We start from the raw sequence: 20144 nt of genomic DNA on the forward strand, positions 1-20144 counted from the left end.
TAATTATTTGGAACAATTACAACAAAGCCTCTTTAATTTAGACAAAGTGACTAATAAATTTTTTTAAAAATGGGCTAACTTATGAAAAAAAAAAAATGGGCTCTAATACCTAAAATAAGCCCAAAAAGTAATTTTAAAAAAAAAAACGGTTACTGGACCGGGTAAAACCAGAACCGGCTGGTAACCAGGGGCCCCGGTTAACCGGGTCCCGGTTCCTGTTTCGATTTCTCAAAATCGAGAACCGGGGTACCCTGGTTCCAGTTCTCGGTTTTGACCAAAAACCAAGAAAACAGACCGGGTTAACACTCCTATTTCTCCTCCCTTTTCCCCACGCGTTGCACCAGGCCACCCACTTCTATATTTTTCTATTTCTTTCCTCTTTTATGTCTCCACTTTCTTTTCTTTTTCTTTATGATTATATCACACGGTCAATTGATCATTAATTCATATAATTATAGTATAACTTGTATTCTTAACTTAGATTTATATTTAAGGATTTTTCTTTTTTTTTTAAGCATGCAAATTACTGTAAAATTGGGGTCAAATTGCATTTTATTGTATTGCATTGTAATCTTAAGTCGTTATGGGTATTAATGTCGTTTACTTAAAATAAGAGGAAAACCTTCTCTAGAGACTAGAGCCACTCAAGCTGTCTCCCACTCTCCTTTTTCTTTATTTACTTTTCCTCTTTTTTCTCCCTTTCTCCCTAAACTCACGCAACTACTGAGTCTACTCCCTTTCTCCTCCCTTTTCCCCAGGCATCCCACCAGGCCACCCACTTCTATATTTTTCTTTTAATCTTTTTCTTTCCTCTTTTATGTCCCCTCTTTCTTTTCTTTTTCTTTCTTTCTTGTCCCCCCCTCCTTCCCCTTCACACTCCTCGGTGCCTCACTCCTTCCCTCCCTCTCTTCTTCTCATTCCTCACATGCACACCCATGGTGCAAGAAAGAGAAAGAGGAGAACCGGCAGTCTGGGTAAGGATTCATAAAAAAAAATATTTATTTTTTTTAATATTTATTTATGTGCTTCATGATATTCTTGGTGGGTTTTGTATAAATTTTTGACAATTATTTGGGTGGGTTTTGTTGCAAAAGAGAAAGAAGAGAAGTGGCAGTGGGTAAAGGTTCATAAAAATATTGATTTTTCTTTTTGTAGGGTTTATTTCTATGCTTTATGGTAGTGTTTGGCAAGGGACTAGGGCGGTACTGTAGCACCTTTTAGGAAATATATGTTTGATTGGTTTTAGTGAAAACGTTTGATGGGAAAAAGTAAAAAAATATATTTTATATGAAAAAATGTAAAAAATTTGTTTTGTTGTAATTTTTTTATTTGAATAATAAAAAAAAAAATTATTAATATGATATAAAAAGTAAGAATGTTGTGATTAATTTTAAGGGGAAGGTATTTTTCTTTTGGGGATTGAGGAAGAGGCCCTGTACAGTACCGGTCTGGGCCATTGGCAATCACTGCCTATGATTTTCTTGGTCAGTTTTGTGATGAGCACTTCTTCTATAAGCTGTAACGGGCGGGCGAGCCGAGTATCCGATAAGGGGCTCGGCTTGCCTATGAACCGAGCTCGAGCTCGAGCTCGGTCTTGGACAATAAAGTTTTCTTGGAGAGTCGAGTCAAACACAATTTTTTGAACCCGTCACAAGCTCGAGCTCGGCCCAAGCTCGTGAATAAGTAAGACAAGTCGAGCTTGAGCAGCTTAAGCTCGCCCAAGCTCGGCTCGTTTACAGCCAGGTGATATATATTTCTCAACAAACGCGATGAAAAGGCTATCTACACCCAATATATGTATATATCCTAGTATATATTGAGACAATCGCAATTTGCAACAACATTCCAATTGAACCACAAACAAATTAATAGCTACCATTTCCATAATTTGATACCTTAATTAGCCTTATCAAATAAAATAAGATATACTTTTTCTTCATTAATTTGATCATTTGCCGCATGTGGTGTTCGTTTCCACTAATTAATGTTTCCGTTCAACAATCAACATTAGAGTGTTAATTAGAAATCATGAACTTCTATTAATACGTGGTTTTTTTAGTCATATGATGAGTTACTTGACCGTGGAACTCATGGCAGCCCTAGTGTTCCTGTCTGCCATATGGATTCTCCTTGCTGCAGACATTGCTGGGCCAACGTTCAATTCCTTCGCTATTCCTGTTCAGATAAGCAGGGTGAGTGGGAGTGCCTACAAGGCAAACCTGAATCAACTCCTCTCCTCCGTCTCCTCCAACAGCAATGAAATTGAGTACGGCTTATTTATGAGTACAACACGTAAATAAATAATGGACGTGTAAATGAGTATTTATGTAAAATAAAAACAGACTGGTCCGCTCTTGGATGCTCTCTTTAGAGCATTTACAATGAAAGAACAAAAAAAGAAGTTAAATGTAGCAATTCTTTTTAAGAGAGTCATTTTATCTTTTATTATTTCTCTTACTTGTTTTCTCTTTTTCATATATTTTCTCACTTTTCAAAGGCGGACTGGTTGTTTAATTTGGTGTTTGTTTTATGGAAATGGTTTTTTGAATTAAAATTAATAAAAAAAATTAAAAATTAAAAATTATTTTAATAGAATACATAGAAATATAGTTAAGAGGCATTTAAAAATTCATTAGATAAAAGTGAGTTCATTTTGCATAAAAATTTGGCTTCTCTATTGTGAATGCTCTAAGGCCATAATTTCTCTCTATATATATATATATATATATATGGTTTTACTGTCCATGTCCCGCCTTCGCACAAAAAAGTGAGCCCACCAAACACCTCACCCAACACAGCCCAAAAAAACCACTCACAGTCACACAGTTTCAACTTTAACCTCAGAGCAAATGATTTTTTTTTTTTAAAAAAAAAAAAAAAAAAAAATGCAAACCAATACATTATGCATGCATGCCCCCATGCACAGATTACAGATATTTGACATAAATCAAAATCCAATCCAAAACAAAAACCAGAACTCAAAAAAATCAAAGTACCCAAAGAAAAAAATTCTTCAAGAATCCATTAAAATCCAACTCACATGAAGCTTCTTGAAGAGCACCCACACTACAAAAAAATATGGGTTTAGTGACGTGATAACTGTTCATTTTTTGTTGCCACATCACCATATGGTAATGTGTGAAAAGATGACACATTACCATAATTATTTCTAATGTTACATTTTTCACATGTCACCATTTGGTGACGTGTGAAAAGTGTCATGTTACCATAAGATGACGTGTCAAATAGACACGTTATCTTATGGTAACGTGTTATATTAACACGTTACCTTATTGTAACGTGTCAAAAAGCCACGTTACCATATGGTAACGTGTTATATTGACACGTTACCAGCTTTTAAACACGTTACCATATGATAACCATATGGCAATTTAACATGTTACCATATGGTAACATGTCCTATATATTGACATGTTACAAATTGGTTAAAAATTTTAAAAAATTTTAAAATAAAATTTTTCAGAAATTGGATGATAAAAAAATTGTTTTAGTGACTCCTTGCATTATTTGGTAGATGAGAAGTGTTTTTTTAATACAAGTGTAATCATGTAAACAATTATACAATTATGTTGACATTCATTATATTATTATTAATTATATTATCAAATTTAGTACGTGTGTTAATAATTCAAACTATATAATATATAAGTTGCAAAAACTTGAACCATATATATTATAATTTAAGTTTATTGAGAGTGATGAGGACTTAAACATACATAGAAAAAGAAAATGCATGGGAGCTTAAAACTTTGTGGCAGGCAGATCGATCATGATTGCATGCATGCAATGCTATAGTTAATAAAATTTAGTGACTCCTTAACTAGCAATATAATAGAGTACTAATTATGAAAAGAGTTAGATTCTTAATAACCCTATCAATTAATTAACAAAAGGGAACTAGATGCAAGCTAGCACTAAACATGCAATACATTATATGGTGGAAATATGTACACCATATTTTAAGTGTAAACATGAAATAAACTTGAGCAATACATTATTATAAAGTTTATATAAACTAATGCAATAAATAAACAAATCAATATATACTATCATACAATGATCATTATAAAGTATATATATATCATAGGCGGCTTTTATCTACAGACTACAGTATTTTTTGAAGAAATTCATAATGAAAAATACAATTTTAAAAAAAATAATAAAAATAAAATAAAATTGGTCATTATTATGAAGAAAAATACAATTTTTTATTTTTTTAAAAAATACCAAATAAAAGAAGGACTAAAATAAAAATTATTGCTTCAGAAAAATTTTTAATTTGTGAAATTATATATAAACTCTTTAGGTCAACGCACTTTTATTAAAAACTCCCTAAGTGTTTTTTTTTTTCAAAAATTTAATCCCTAGATCAATCGGAAACTACAATAAACTCTCTACCGTCAAAATTTTTTAACACTGTTAGGACCACTAAAAACTCTCTGTTTTATTTGATTAAAATATTAATTTTTTTATTAATTTAATTTTAAAAATTAAATCTTAAAAAAAAAAAAAGGGATGGCATCCCCCTATGGGGTGGCCGTAAGCCACCCTAGGGGTCGTTTGCCCACCCTAGGGGTGGCCACGAGCCACCCCATTGGGGATTTGGGGTGGCCTCTCCACCCATGGGGTGGCTCGCGGCCACCCCATGGGTGGAAAGAGGTGGCTGGCTCAAGCCCATGGGTGGTTTGGGGTGGCCTACCACCCCTAGGGTGGCTTATGGCCACCCCATAGGGGTTGGGGGGGTGGCACCACCACCCCTTGCCACCCTTCAATTTTTTTAAATTAAATTAATAAAAAAGTAATATTTTAATAAGATAAAATGGGGAGTTTCGAGTGACCCTAACGGGTGTTAAAAATTTTAGACGGTAGGGAGTTTATTGCAGTTTCGATTGATCCAGGGACTAAATTTTCGAAGAAAAAAAAAACACCTAGGGAGTTTTTAATAAAAGCGCATTGATCTAATGAGTTTATATATAATTTCCTTTTTAATTTTGTTATTTTTTTAAAAATAAGAAAAAAGTTGGCCCCAAGTTGGGGCTGTATCGTTCCTCTAAAAAAAATAGAAAAAGGAAAAACCCTTTCAATATTTGCACGATTCAATTATTAAAAATTATGAATAAAAAAATTTAAAATTTAAACAAAATATTGTTTAAATTAAAAAACATAAACACGTGTCGCAATTCTAAGCACTCTCTATATCATATAGCACAACGGCATCATCCTCCATGACCCTAAATAGCACAAAACATTAGTTTTATATCTATATATTGGTAGCTAAATACAATTTCTTTTTTATTTTTTCGTTAAAATGATACACAAAAGGTTAAGAATAAGAACTACCACTTTTAGGTTATTACTGTTGGAGAGTAGGAAAAAAAAAAGGTTAATTCTTAGAGTTTAGTTTTTCCCAAATAAAAAATATACACATGGAAGGGATAACAAGAAGAATTACTTTATTTACAAAAAAAAAGAAAAAAGAAAAAGAAGAATTACTTTATGTTGAAATACAGAGGCATTACTTTTATCATTGTCACGGCTAAGGAATTCCTGATATTAAAAAGTAAATCAGCTTGCCGGACATGAATGACAACAAAATTTTCCTTGAACCAGTGTCCACTAAATACACTTTTCCATCCAAATCAGCCACTATTACTATATATCTCACGTTTATTGCAATCAAACACCAAAAACATAAAAAATACAATTAGAAAACTAAACCCCAAACCATATATCATATATGTATATGTAAAAACCTAATTTTATGTCCTTGAGTGAATGTAATGCATACATTTATAGCAAAATTACTACTTACGGCGTGGGAGGCAAGAGAGAGTTGAACAGGTTGAAACTCTCGAGGGATGGGCTATGATAATTTGATTTTTATTTATTTGTTTCCTTATTTGATTTTAACATTAATAATAATTGATCTATTAAGGAATTTATATATTGTATATATTTAAACTGGTGGCTTGGTGTAATAAATAAATTATTAAAAGGATACTTGTCGCAATTCTAAGCTCTCTCTGAGCCAAAACTCGGATTATATATATATATGATTAGATTTGTAAGGGGAGGAACAAAATCGTTTTTACATGCACAAAATGTCCATACGATACGTAAGTCTACTTTTGAGAAGAAAAAAACCAATTTCAATGAGGATTTGATGTGAGGGGGGCAATCTTTCATTAAGCAGGAAAGATGTAATGTTTGGGGGGTCCGGTGCTTCTAAAAAAAAAATTTACACGTCTGTTTATGGACTTTTTATACAACCTTGGGGTTGCCAAGGCCCACCCATCTACGTAGGTCCGTCCCTGTCTCGCCCCCCCTGAGTCTAAACTGAATCAGAAAACAAAATATCGTGGATGGATGCTCCAAACTCTCTTAAATTTTACTAGAAATATATGGTCCATTCTCGCAAGACACCCTAACCTCAAACCAAACAGTAGAGACTAATATATCCGATGTCCAAATATCCATCATATTTTTTTATTCTATCTTTATTATTATGAATATGAATTAATAAACTACTAAACATCATGAGCCGTGATAATTCCTTGTATCATTGATAAACTACATTTTCTTGAACATACAGTAATCCGATGTGGATGCATCTCATTATTTCAGTTGTGGGACCAGCCTTCAATGTGGGATCTACAAGATTTGAAGTTGTCCCCTCCTTCCAGTTTTCCCATGCCTGCAAAATAATTTAATTAAATGAACACACACAAAATCAAGGAGAATAGTCTTTTATTTGTCAATTTTCTTTTCAGTTCAGTGGATGTGTTGCACAATAGGGAAAGTACTCTTCCATCCCTAAGTCCCTCCATACTTAGTGCAAGGGGTTCGATTCGGATCCAAATCCTGTGCAATCTCAATGCAACCGATCCCCATCCATTTGATCCAAAATCTGAGTACAACTTTAAGAAACTTTTTAACGACTAGGCTACCTGACACCCATTCATTTTGTCAATTGATTCATACCTATTAAACTAATAGCCACAAGGGATATGTAACAAGGAACCCCAGGGAGTAGCATATATTCCACTTCAAGAAGCTAATTATAAGATACTCCACCTCATGGAGTTGAAGCACTCTCTTCAAATCTAGCCTTCCCCTCTCTTTGGGTCTATTTACTCATTGAAAAGAAAATAGAATTGAAAGTATTGAAAGATAATTATATACATTTTTGGATAATAAACTCATTCACATAATGATAATTAATATACTTACATAACTCAGAAGGTCCTCTATATTTACTCTATTCTGAAAGCATCTATATTTTTTGCCCAGTCACTATCTCTAGAGTTAACACACCAAAACTAAAGACATCAGACTTCACCCAGAATTGTCCATATGTCCCATATTTTGGAGCCATATACCCACTGCACATCCACAATTAGTTTCAAAGATAGTTGTTATGACTTTCTTGTAGTTTCTATGGCACAAAGTAAACATTTGCTCTACCTTGCTGTGATACTTTCAAGGTTCCCACAATTCTACTTGTATTGGCTTCAATTTGATCAAATTCAAACAATCTTGCCATACCAAAATTTGAAATTTTAAGATTCATTTCAGCATCTAATAGAATGTTATTAGCTTTGAGATCACGCTAAATAATGCGACGTCAAGAATCTTCATGAAGATAAACAAGCCCTCGAGCAATGCCTCTTATAATTTTGTACCGCTCCTCTCAATCTAGATTTGCACATTTGATTGGATCTATGCATTTAACTAAGTTAATGACTATTGAAGTAAAATGTGCCGAAGTCTTATCCTCACTGGGCCTGAAACCCAAAATAAATTACTACCAATGCAATATATAGATATAAAATTAAGATAAAAGTGTAGCCATACCAAATATGAAGTGATCAAGGCTTGTATTGGGCACAAATTCATTTCCTTCCAAGCAAAAGCCTAAAAGCTTAACTAAATTTCGGTGTTGAAGCTTGGATAGCAACAAGGCTTCATTTTTAAATTCTATAGCTCCTTGTTTAGAGTTCATTGATAACCTTTTAGCAGCAATAACTTGTCCATTTGAGAGTTTACCCTGAAAAAATATTTTAGAATAAAGCATAATTAACACTCAAATTTTATATATATATATAACAAGTCATCACAAATACATGATATATTTACAAAAATAAAATCACATCACCTTATAAATAGTACCAAATCCACCTTGTCCAAGCTTATTCGCATCAGAAAAGTCTTCTGTTGCAACTCTAATGGATCCAAAGCCAAATTGCAAGGATTCCGCATTTCTAATCTCATCCACAACTTCATCTAGGAAGAAGTCAACACTTTTCCAAATTATAAGTGCATTGTTAAACGAGGATCAACACAACTTAAATTACTTGCATAGAACAACAAATGAGCTTTACAAAACGAATTATTGATATTAAATTTTTCAAAAAAAAAAAAAAAAAACCTATAGCATGGTAATAATTCTCTGTTTGCTTCAGAGGAATTGTCATTTCTTGACAGAAGACTCTGATTTAATGGTCATTGATGATAGCTAAGTATTGTTGGATAAAAAGAAAATATTCTCCAAATTATGTCACTTTATTTGTAATTTATTGATTGAGAATTCTTGTACTCATAATATATTTTGACCGAATTTTATTCCCGTAAGTATCACCTAGACTCGCATCTATATGATGAGCATATGTTTTCTAACTCTGTTATTTTCTTTGAGATATATAATTCAAATTCTTATTCTTTTCATAACAAAGAGCAGTGAATCAATTTCTTTACTTACTTCCTTGTTTCTCCCTTGGCCTCCCAACTCTTAAATAGATGCAGATGGAGATGACTAGTACCACAAGAGCAACAAAGGGCACAACTATAATGATCGCAGTTGGAGATTTTCCACTCTTCTCACCTGCAAAAACCAGAAATATGTTCACATTAAAACAATAAGGGGCTGAATTTAAATTCAAGCAGTCAGATACATAGAAAGAGCTACGATAGTTAGTAGTTGTTTTGAAAATCTTAACAAATTATGCGGTTAAAGTTATAAGGAACAACCGCCAGATAAAAAATAAAAAAATTCCTCTTAAGGTAAAAAAGTAAAAAAAGAAAAGGAACTGGAAATGTTAAAAGAAAAAAGTATTCATGAAAAATATTAATAGCAAACAAATTCATGATCAAAGACCACTTAGAAATACTTCACTTGGACAAATTTGCTATGTTTTAAGCATAACGACACAGCTGGTACCTGGTGGAGGCGGTGGCGATGGTGGGGGCGGAGGCAGAGGCGGTGGCGATGGTAACGGTGATGGTGATAGCGATGGCGACGGTGATGGTGATGGCACATCAGCAGTGGGGTGGTAGAAGTCATAGATCTCATACCTAAAATTACAGCTGGGTCTAAGAATTCTCCCACCTATTCTCCCAGCACAACAATTCCAGAAATTTTCAAAAGCCAAACTCAAGCAATAATTGCAATCTTGCTCAACAAATCAGGTGTGCACTGCACAAGTGCATTTATTGCTTGGAAGTTTTGTCCTGGTGCATTTCCTATTGCAAACTTACAGAGAGAACCACCTGCTGCAGCTCGACCTCTTAGCCTTCCCAACAAAGTCCAGAGGAGATTATTGAACTGAACCTTCACGTCGACTGATACACTATCGTCGTTCCACAAAGGAAATTCAGGAGTATCTTCCATGGTGCTAAATATGTTGCGGCTTGAGTAGCGTAACATGCACTCGTCATACCATACTATTGCTTCCTTCTGACTGGGACAACGCTGTAGCGTGAGATAATCTTTGGCGACATTGAGGCAATTACGGCAAACATCAGGCTTAAAATCTCCTCTACAAAGTCCAATTGCATAGACTTTGTCATGGTTTTTCCCATAATACGAAAAATAGAACCCGGACTCAATTTCAGTGTTGTTGGACAGGATGGAGAGGACGATTCAGGTCTCCCTTGTAGTTACTGTCACTGGTGTAGTTACCCTGCTTATCTGAACAGTTTTGGCGAAGGAACGTTGGCCAGCTGGCAATGGCTGGAACAATGAGTGCATATGGCAGACAGGAAGACTAGTCTTGAAGAAACCACAGCTGCCATGTGTTCCACAAAATGGTACCCAAGTAACTCATCATATATATAGCTGAGCTCCTTTGAAAGGGTGGACGAGGGGGCCAACTAAAAAACCTTGTATTCATACTACTCCATGATTTCTAAAACTCTAATGCCAGACTGAGACCAGTCTTTCTGGTCACTGAAGGGCATAGACTACTAGTCGATCGATCGCCCAATTTGGTCAACCACGCATGTAAGCCTGAATCCAATGAGAATGCATTATCTGTGGATTTTTATCTTCTTTTTTTTTTTCCTCTCCCTGTGAATTCAAGAATTGCAAGAAAGAAAAAGGACTGTTTTTCTCTTCTCCCATGCACCTTCCGCTACGGCACGTACCTTACTTTCCTTGTTATTTCTCAACAAACACTCAGACAATTGCAGCTTAAAGGAGGCTTCGATGGAAGCACAAACAAAGCTCCATTTCTGCACACCATGACAGCGGTGAAGTCAGGATATTATATGTATTCCAGAATGCCAAGAAAAAGAGAAAAAGAAAAAGAAAAACTATCTAGGCGATATTCCATAAAATAGAATGAAAAAAAAGTAACTATTAAAATAACAAGCTACAAAAATGCACTTTTAATCAACCTTGACATATATAGGTGACCCAGAAATTTTATTAAAAAAATAAATAAATAAATGCTTTTATTCAAATTGTTCTTTACTTTCTTTTTTTTTTCGGTAGTACTGAAGAAAAATCATTTTTCACTGTGGCATGAAATCTTTTCAATCAATTTCTTTCATAGTTTACAACACCAAATAACTTGCAAATATAGAGGAGCCAAGATTTTTTGAAATTAGGATAGAAGTTAATTAATCAAGAAAAAATTAGGCGGATAGGCCTCTCCCTTTGCCGTGGTCCATGCAAGTGTTTTATATTTTAATCAATCGTGCGCTTTGAACAATGAGCATAGAATTAATGGTCAATGGTATTTTAATCTAAATTGTTGGAATACGGAAAATCAATGACCATCTGCCTCCCCTTTTATCTTCTTACTGGAGGGGACTTTCTTCTCATTTTGCTTTCCTTTCCTTCCGATGAGAAAAAAGGCACCCCTTTCATGATCACTAACACCAATCACGTTAACTCATGGGTCAATCTTTTTACTTCCAAGTATATAAGTAATTGTAGAAGTCTCTCTTGTATCATTATTGTGTCCCTTTAAAAGTGAGGTGGCTTTTAAAATCACCAACAATGATCAATCACAAGTTCAATGATGATTTTAAGAGCCATATCATTCTTAAAATGACACAAGAGTGACTTCTAGCATTACTCAAAATATACTCTTCCCCATCCTATTTCTCCATCCCACATATATATATATTTCATTTGCCACTGTTTCAATCACTTTGCAAATGGAATGGGAATAAATAGCCTGAAAAGGTTTGTAACACTGTAATTAAAGTAGAAACTGCCTTACCTTACTGTGGTGAAGGCTTGTGTATTAATGAATAATTCTGTTACAAATATATGAAGTTGATGAACTACTAAATTCAAACATACAGATGGTTGAGGATTTGAAACTAAAAGATTTTGGTAGCATTTTTTAGTATAAATTATTTGATACAATTTTCAATAACACAGTGATTTTGAGTTATTGTACATAGCACAAATAACCTTACCCAATGGTCCTGGTATCATGGGAGGAAGTACCATGTACAAGCATGATGCGGCAACCTGTGCACCAAATGTATGAGAATGGAGGCTGTGTGATACACGTAAGAAAATTTTGTAAAAAGACCATTTCTTCAATGAACAATTATAAATAAAGTTTTGGGTAAGATGAATAAGAAGTACCTGATTCGAGCAAAAACAAGCACCAGAAGTATTTTCCAGCATCAAATATCCTGCTTTTCTTGGTGTGACAAAAACAAAAACTCCTGCTCGAGGCACAGCGAAACCGAACAACTTTGTTGAGCTTCTTACCACCAATATAATATGATGCCTACAGGGCAAAATTGACAGATCATGTAACACATTGAGAAAGCGGAATCCACATTGAGTAGAGTCTATTAAATACTTACTATTGAGTCTGGAAGTTAGATATACCTTTTTCTGATAAGGAAAGCAAAAAAAGGCAAGAGGTGCAACCCAAGTACACATAACAACATATACAAGAGAAACACACCCAGCAAGATCAAGAACAAAGAAAGAGGGTACAAAAATCTACAAAGCTAGAGACATCAAGAAAGGAATTAAAAGAGATCCAGTACTTGTAGAGGAATTTAAGGTGTATGTTGCAAGCTCGACAAAGGTTCCTAAAGTGTGGGCAAAAATGCAGGGTGCAGGTACGAATGACGGTCCTTGGAGTAAGAGCTAAAGTGCATGGAGCGGATAAGCCCACATAGTACAAAAGTGATCTTGGAAACAACCCATAAGATTAATAAAACTTCAATTTGAGGGGTAGTGTAGCGATGTGGTGATGAATTCACATATCAAGGAGAAATTGTTGAGTATACACGTGCAAGTATAAAAAATGTTGAGCCCTACATTGTAAAGATGTCACAAGTAGTTAATATGATATAGTTGGGTTCAAACACAGGCTTAAGGTTGAGTAGCGTCTCAATATGCTATATTATGATATCATTAGAACACTCTGCAAGGTATTAATCTCCCCATCAAGCTATATGCAATGCAGCTCCATGATAAGATTTTACAAGAAAGCTAGCACAATCAATGATAACTTTTATTTACACCAAGTGATGAAAGAACAAGATACGCGTAGTTACTGCGGTCTAGCTCACAGAAAAATAATAATGAATACACTGACCTTGTCATGATAAATGAAAGGTATTTCAGACTTGAATTATTTTAGCAGCATTGACTGGCATCATGCCCAATAAGCCCCATCACTGTAAGCAATGTTGCGCAATATAAATCCATAGAAGATTGAAAAGGGCCTTTTTTTTTCCTTTTCTTTTTAGTAAGAAGTTAGAGAGGGTTTACCAATTTTATGAGACTGAACAATTGAAGAACAAAAGATTTTCCTCGAGCTTTATCTAATTGCTCCAAATAGTTAGTCAAAGCTGTGCAGAACTGATACTCATTTCATTTCTCATACAACAGCCAATCCTCAGGTTTTCAGATGTGTGCATCAAGACTTGAGAGTCGTCTATAAATGTTGTCATTCTTTGTGCAAAAATTTACCATGCACTGTTATTTCATCACATCGACCATAAGCAAAAGCAATAACTGTGCACAAAAGCCTACTTTCTGTAAGATGACTCTTCTTGTTGAAGCCAATGCACATCCTGCTCAAAAAAAAAAAGGAACGATAAATTTTCATAAAAAAGAAAGACAAACGGACAATTAGACAAGTAACTAGACAACACTCGATTCTTGAAAAGGCAGAACCAAAAGACAGGGGCAGCTTAGAATTTTAAGCAACACCAAGTGTTTGTACTAACAGCTTCTTTTGTCTTTTAAAAAGCAAGCACATTAATCATTTATACACTAAATGCTCTCTAATGGTTTGCATTCCCAGTAACAACTGTTAGAAATTAATTTTGGGGGAAAAGAAAGTCATTAATATTGGAGCAATGATAAAGACTGAAGGGAGGCCTTCCACCAGAGCCAAAAGATTCATGTGTGTTGATTGCCCTGTCCAATACACCTTCATTACCATATGCACTCAGAGAGTCTGCTCAAACCTAGATAAGTAGATAACTAAGAAGAAAGATATAATGATAGATAGGTAGTTTCTAGTGCAGCAAGAAAGACAGCTTTTATCATGTAATTCAGTAGTTGTAAACCTTTCACCATGCCACATGAGTCTTTTGTAAAAGTGAGCTAGATAGCATCATCCCACAACAGAAGTCACAATAAATATATGCTCCTAGAGGGTGCAAATCCACAAACCCAAATTTATTGTCATAAAACAAAACCCAAAGTTATTTTCATTTGGAGTACTCAATGCAGCTCTCTCATACTCTCAGACCAACTTCAAATTTGATATGTGCAGAAGGCCAAGGTCGGACATGTCATAACTGAGATCCTCATGACGTCATTGATCCATGAAAATACCTTCTTTTTTTCTTCTACTAGAAGCCCTACTACATGCACGCATTGCATGCACATAAGTGGGAACATACACACAGACACCTACAGCACTACAAAATTAAGATGGTGACAAGAAGAACAGTATCATTTATCTTTAAAGGAGTTTGAGGAAGAAGCAAGTTGCATTTCAAGCCAATTTTTGCAATTAGAATGTCTTTAAATCTTTTCTCACGGCATGCATACAATATCTGACTGTATTCCAAATTTATTACAAGCCATTTAAGGTCTATCACAACTAAAGAGAAATTCTGTCAGAATAGGATCTTAAGTCTTACAAACTTTTAAGGTAAGAAGCAATCTCACGACTAAATGGTGAATGTGGATAGAAACTTTTTTTTTTTTTTTTTGACAAATCATTGAGAACTGATCGCTTCATTAGGCAAAAATATTGTTCATTTCTATAAAGTATTACAAGGCTTGAAAAGACAAAAATGTAGAGAGAGATAGAGAGAAACTAACCATCTGACATATGCTATCTGATAGTTGAAGTGCTTCTTCCCACCCGTTAATATTGATTAGCCCTTTAATAAGGTGAACAAACGTGCTAAGCTCTGCAACACCACCTCTCTTTACCATATCTGCATACAGTTTAAAAGCCTTATCAACTTTACTTGCACGGGAGAGGTTCTCAATCAGAGAAGTATACATATCCTTGTTGGCAGTTGTTAAAGGGAAGGATAATGGAATCTCTTCATGCAGCTCTAGAGCTGCTTCTAGTCTTCCAGCCTTAATAAAACTATCAACCAATATTCTGTATACTGGAATAATCGGAACTGAATCATTCTCACTAATCTCATCCAAAAGCCCAAGAGATAAAACAAATTCTCGATTGAAACCTTCAATGACCTTATGGTAGCTTGATACATGCCTTGGCCAGTACATCTGTTTCATTTCATCCAAAAGTTTGTGAGCCTCATCAAAAAGGCCAGTGGCACAACAGTGGTTTATCAAAACCCTATAGGTGATGAAATTTGGAGCGCAACCCTTTGAACTCATTTCTCTTAAGAGCTCAAGGCATTTATCAACTTTACCCAGTTTCCCAAAGCCATCAATCATTGCAGTATAAGTCACAACATTTGGATAGCACCCTTTTTCTTCCATCATCAGCATAAGCTTATAGGCTTCACCTGTCTTCCCAACTTTACATAGACCATCAATCATCTCCGTGTAGATGACAACATTTGGAGCACAAGAATTTTCTAGCATTTTAGACAAGACTTTCAAAGCGAGATCCAGTCTTCTATCCTTGAACAACCTGTCAATCAAAGAGCTGAAGGTATAGACATTAGGATTATAACCACGCTCTGACATGTTAGCAAACACCTCTTGTGCTTCATCTAACTTCCCAGCCTTGCAGAATCCATCTATAAGAGCATCATACACAATATGGTTTGGCTCACAACCTTCCACCAACATAGCATCCAATAAGTTACGGGCCTCTTTGACCTTGTGAGCTTTGCACAAACCATCAACCAATGCTCCATATGTGAAAACATTTGGTTCTTTGGAATTGCCATCATCAATCCTAAAATAGATATCTACATCAGAGGTTTCCACATTACCTCTCATTTTCGCATAAATTTGGCAAGCTCTTTCAATTTCTCCAGCTTTACAGTGGCCATCAATCAAAGCCGTATATGTAACAACATTAGGAAAGCAACCTTCAGAAAACATCAACTCAAACAGTTCATTTGCATTGGACAGTTTCCTAGCTTTAAGATATGCATGTATAAGAGCAGTGTAAGTGACCACATTAGGGGCACAACCATCCCTTACCATTTCATCAAACCAGTTGCGAGCCTGTTCAATAAGACCAGCTTTACAGAAACTATCAATCAAAATCGTATATGTATAGACATCAGGAACAACACCATTCCTTTTCATTTCTTCAAACAATAAAAAGGCATTTTCTACCTTGGAGGCATTGCACAAAAAACCTATCACTTTAGAATAGGTACTAGAATCTGGTATAAATCCCTTACTCATCATTTCACGAATAACATTATATGCTCTCTCAAATTTTCCAGCGCCACAAAGACATCGAGCAAAATTGCTGATATTAACCTTATTCAATACAACCCCAGCATCAAGCATCTCACCGTAAGCTTTCTCAGCCAACTCTAACATGTCTGAGCTTGGTAATTCCTCATTGCCACATATACCAGCGACCAAGATATTGTAAACAACGTAACCTGGCTGACAACCGCAAATTAACATTTTCTTAATTAACTTATAGGCATAAGAGTAATCTCCAGATTTGCAATAGGCATGAACAAGGGAATTAAAAATCCTAGGACTTGGGTAACAACCCTCCGTGATCATCATACTGAGAATTCTCTTACACCTACCAAGCTGTCTTTTTCTCAAACACCCACAAAGCAAAGTCCTATATGTCAGAACATTAGGAATGCAAGAACTAGACCGCATTCGGTTCAAGAAATCCATAGCTTCCTCAAAAAGCGAAGCTTCACACAACCCAGATATCATCTTTGTATAAAGAACTGTATCAGGCACAAACTCTTCCTTCTCAATTAACGTGAGAGCTTCCCTCCATTTCCCCGCTTTGCAGAGAGAACGCAAAAAACAACCTAGGGTAAACCCATCCATGCTAAACCCCAACCTCGACATCTCCCTATGAACCAAATAAGCCGTGTCCAACCGATCCGCTTTAAGAAACAATTGAACCAACGCATTATAGGTCCATCTTGTGGGCTTGTACCCAAAGTCCTTGAGCCTCCCAAGCTCCTCCAACGCTAAATTCCACAGCCCATTTCGGCAACACTTCTGAATCAAAACGTTAAGCAACTTCCCAAACACTTCCTTATCATCATCCTTAATCTCTCGTAAAAATTGTTCCGGTACTCTTTTATTATCATCACACTCCAATCTCTCTAACAATGCATCATACACAGCTTTTGTGTGACTGTACCCAATTTGCCGCCCTGCCCATATGAAAAACTTGACACCCAATTCAGGATTTTGTGCAAGACTCAACACCTCCACCACCAAAGTTTCATTCAATTTCTCCCTGAACTGCCTAAGAAACTTCTGGGTTTTGTCACCAAACCCATCATTATACTCCCTAATTGCATTCGATATCAGAACAGCATCGTTCGAACACTTACCGGACTCGAAGTTCGGCGCCGAAGACCCGCTCTCCGCATTGGGATCCAACGAAGAGTCGCGCAGAAAGGCAAAATCTTCGGCCGAGACTGACTCGACGCGCGAAGTCTCCGGGAAAAAGGGGTTATCCGCATCGACCAACCCTTCGAGATTGTCAGGGGAGTAGGTGGAGATGAATCGGGCGATGACGGAGAGGAGATTTTGGCGGGAGATTTTGGGTGCATAGGGAAATGGTGGTGGAGATTTGGAGGGGAAGAAGGGGTTAGACCGAAGAGAGGGAGAGAGAGAAGGGACTGAGTGAGATAGGATAGTCTTTATCCCTCTTTTGCTCATTCCTTGACGAACGAGTATTAGGTTCAGGGTTTAAGGCGAGGGAGACGGAGAATGGGGAGTGAGGAGGGGGAGTGTTGAGAATTAAATCAAGTTTGAAATTCAGGCAGCTCAGCAAAAAAATATATATATATATATATATATATATTTGAAATTGTTAAAAACAAAAATATTTCGATTTTTTTTTTACCCAAAAGACTTCGATATTTAGACAATGAACTAATCATGACCCTCTTATATATATATATTAAGTAAATAGGCGATGAGAATAGTAAAACTTTGAATAAATAAATAAAGGGAAATTATATCTAAAATTCTTAGGTAAACGCACTTTTATTAAAAAATTTCTGGGTATTTTTTTTTTTAGAAATTTAGTCTCTGGGTCACTCGAAACTACTAAAAAAATTCCTACCGTCAATTTTTGTTAACTTCCGTTAGTCTACTCAAAACTCACAGTTTTATCTGATTAAAATATTATTTTTTTATTAATTTAATTTTTTTTTTTTTTAAAAAAAAAAAAATTTGGAGTGAATTTCTATGGGGTGGCCGTAAGCCACCCCAGGGGTGGTTCGCCCACCTCTGGGGTGGCTTGCGGCCACCCATGGGGTGGCTCGAGCCACCGGGCGGTCCGGGCCACCCCTTGGGGGTTTGGGGTGGCCCGCAGGCCACCCCTCCACCCATGGGGTGGCCGCGAGCCACCCCAAGCCACCCCATGGGTGGTTTGGGGTGGCCCGCGCAGGCCACCCCAAACCACCTAGGGGTGGCCGCAAGCCACCCCAGGGGTGGTTCGCCCACCCTTGGGGTGGCTTGCGACCACCCCATAGGGGTTGGGGGAGGGGGGGGGGGGGGGTGTGGCGAAGGGACCCCTGGCCACCCTTCAAATTTTTTTTTTTTTTTAAGATTGAATTTTTTAAATTAAATTAATAAAAAAATAATATTTTAATCAGATAAAACAGTGAGTTTTGAGTAGACTAACGGAAGTTAACAAAAATTGACGGTAGGGAGTTTTCTAGTAGTTTCGAGTGACCTAGAGACTAAATTTCCAAAAAAAAATACCTAGGGAGTTTTTAATAAAAGGACGTTTACCTAAGAATTTTAGATATAATTTCCCATAAATAAATTAAAAAAAAATATCTCAGGTTCAAGTCGTTCCGGTCATTAACTCGACACGACCCGTTAATTAAATGGATCACATGGATTGTGTCGTGTCATCCGTTAAACTAGCGTGTAGTGTTTGTTCGAATTTTCATGTTTGACTCGTTTATTAAACGGGTCGTGTTCATGTCGATCTAAACAAGTTGGCGAGTCAAGCAGATTGACCAAAACCCAACACATAGATTTGGTCGTGTTCCACATTCAAGAATTTGATGTGATATTTGGGAATGAATTGGCTAACAAAGCATTTCGCTAGTATATACTATGCACATAAAAAAGTAACATTTAGACAATCAGGAGGAGAAGAAATTTTTTTTTTTGTTTGACATGTCCATACAAGTGGGGGAGGAAAAGAATTTACTTTCGTTGGATCACGAGTATGATCCCTACCCTCGGTCCCTCAGTCTTAAAAGTCGTCCAGGCTAGGAGACTCATAGAGTGCGGGAATCAAGCATTCCTTGTCTTTGCCATGCATCGAGTCGTCTTAAGAGGAGAATGAGTTGCACGAGATTACAGTGGTACTATAGTTTCCTGACGAGTTCCTAGAGGACTTGTTAGGATGGCCTTCGGAATAGGAGACCAAGTTTGGCAAATAATGTATTCTATGTATAGCGCTAGTGTGTAAAGCACAGTATATGATGGTATCAATGGAGTTGAAATAATTGAAGGTGTTGTGCATACACTTATAATGTTTGTATCTCACATTGAGAAAGTATAAAGAATAAGAGTGGTTAATATACCTAAGTGAATCCAAGCTCATTAGCTTAGGCTATTGGGCTAGAATAGTGTCCTAATATGTATATTAACTTACTTTTGTTTGACTCTCCTTGGTGTTTATCTCTCTAAGTGGTTAATATACATAAGTGGATCTAAGCCCATTAGCTTAGGCTTTTCTAATAGTAATGTCCTAATATGTATATTAATTTACTCTTGTTTAACTTTCTTCAACCTATCGTATCTCACTGGGGAGGGCCAGTTTTGCATGTTAAAAAGAATTATGGGTCGATGACGATGAGGATGTGCATCAATTATAGGAAGTTGAACAAGGTAATTATGAAGAACAAATATCCTCTACCTAGGATCGGTTTTTTGCTCGATTAGTTGCAAGATGCTCAAGTCTTACAAAAAATAAACTTAAGATTAAGATACACCAATTGAGGGTCAATCATGAGGACATCCCGAAGGCAACATTCAAGACCCGGTATGGCTACTATGAGTTATTGGTCATGTCCATTAGATTGACTGATGAATACAATGTTCATCGATTACCTGGACCAGTTTGCGGTAGTACTCATCGACAACATCTTGATTTGCTCCAAGAGTCGGGAAGATCATGAAGTGCATTTGCGAAGAGCGTTCAAAAGGATTA

The 20144-nt window shown here is 36.1% G+C and overlaps 2 protein-coding genes across 5 annotated transcripts; both read right to left on the bottom strand.

Moving 5' to 3' along the window:
* Positions 1–6476: 6476 nt before the first annotated feature.
* LOC132190563 (cysteine-rich receptor-like protein kinase 25) lies at positions 6477–12886 on the bottom strand. Its single transcript, XM_088512793.1, is given in 11 exon segments — positions 6477–6715; positions 7876–8068; positions 8177–8298; positions 8780–8902; positions 9239–9478; positions 9481–9938; positions 9940–10064; positions 10444–10530; positions 11726–11785; positions 11906–12053; positions 12879–12886. Coding segments are annotated over 11 exon segments (1638 nt in total). The 3' UTR covers positions 6477–6641.
* On the bottom strand, positions 10000–17692 carry LOC132168167 (Tetratricopeptide repeat (TPR)-like superfamily protein). Of its 4 annotated transcripts, XM_088513476.1 has the most exons (7): positions 14627–17692; positions 13055–13359; positions 12879–12960; positions 11906–12053; positions 11731–11813; positions 10444–10530; positions 10000–10306 (listed from the first exon to the last, which is right to left on the bottom strand). In XM_088513476.1, exons 1-2 carry the CDS (start codon positions 17621–17623, stop codon positions 13315–13317), a joined length of 3042 nt encoding a protein of 1013 aa, XP_088369602.1. In that variant the 5' UTR covers positions 17624–17692; the 3' UTR covers positions 10000–10306; positions 10444–10530; positions 11731–11813; positions 11906–12053; positions 12879–12960; positions 13055–13314. The 4 variants fall into 4 exon arrangements, with proteins under 4 accessions (XP_088369602.1, XP_088369604.1, XP_088369601.1 ...); XM_088513478.1 differs by having other exon boundaries at positions 10000–10530; positions 11731–11785; XM_088513475.1 differs by having other exon boundaries at positions 10000–10530.
* Positions 17693–20144: the final 2452 nt, after the last annotated feature.

The sequence above is a fragment of the Corylus avellana genome, chromosome 2, assembly GCF_965113065.1.
Source record: "Corylus avellana chromosome 2, dhCorAvel1.hap1.2, whole genome shotgun sequence".
NCBI lineage: Eukaryota > Viridiplantae > Streptophyta > Magnoliopsida > Fagales > Betulaceae > Corylus > Corylus avellana.

Bases quoted from the DNA above. Each gene is read 5' to 3' on its own strand.
- LOC132168167 (XM_088513477.1), bottom strand. From the start codon at position 17,623: ATGAGCAAAAGAGGGATAAAGACTATCCTATCTCACTCAGTCCCTTCT. The intron at 13,360-14,626 runs GTTAGTTTCTCT...TTTTTTGAGCAG, and splicing joins CAGATAGCATATGTCAGATG to GATGTGCATTGGCTTCAACA.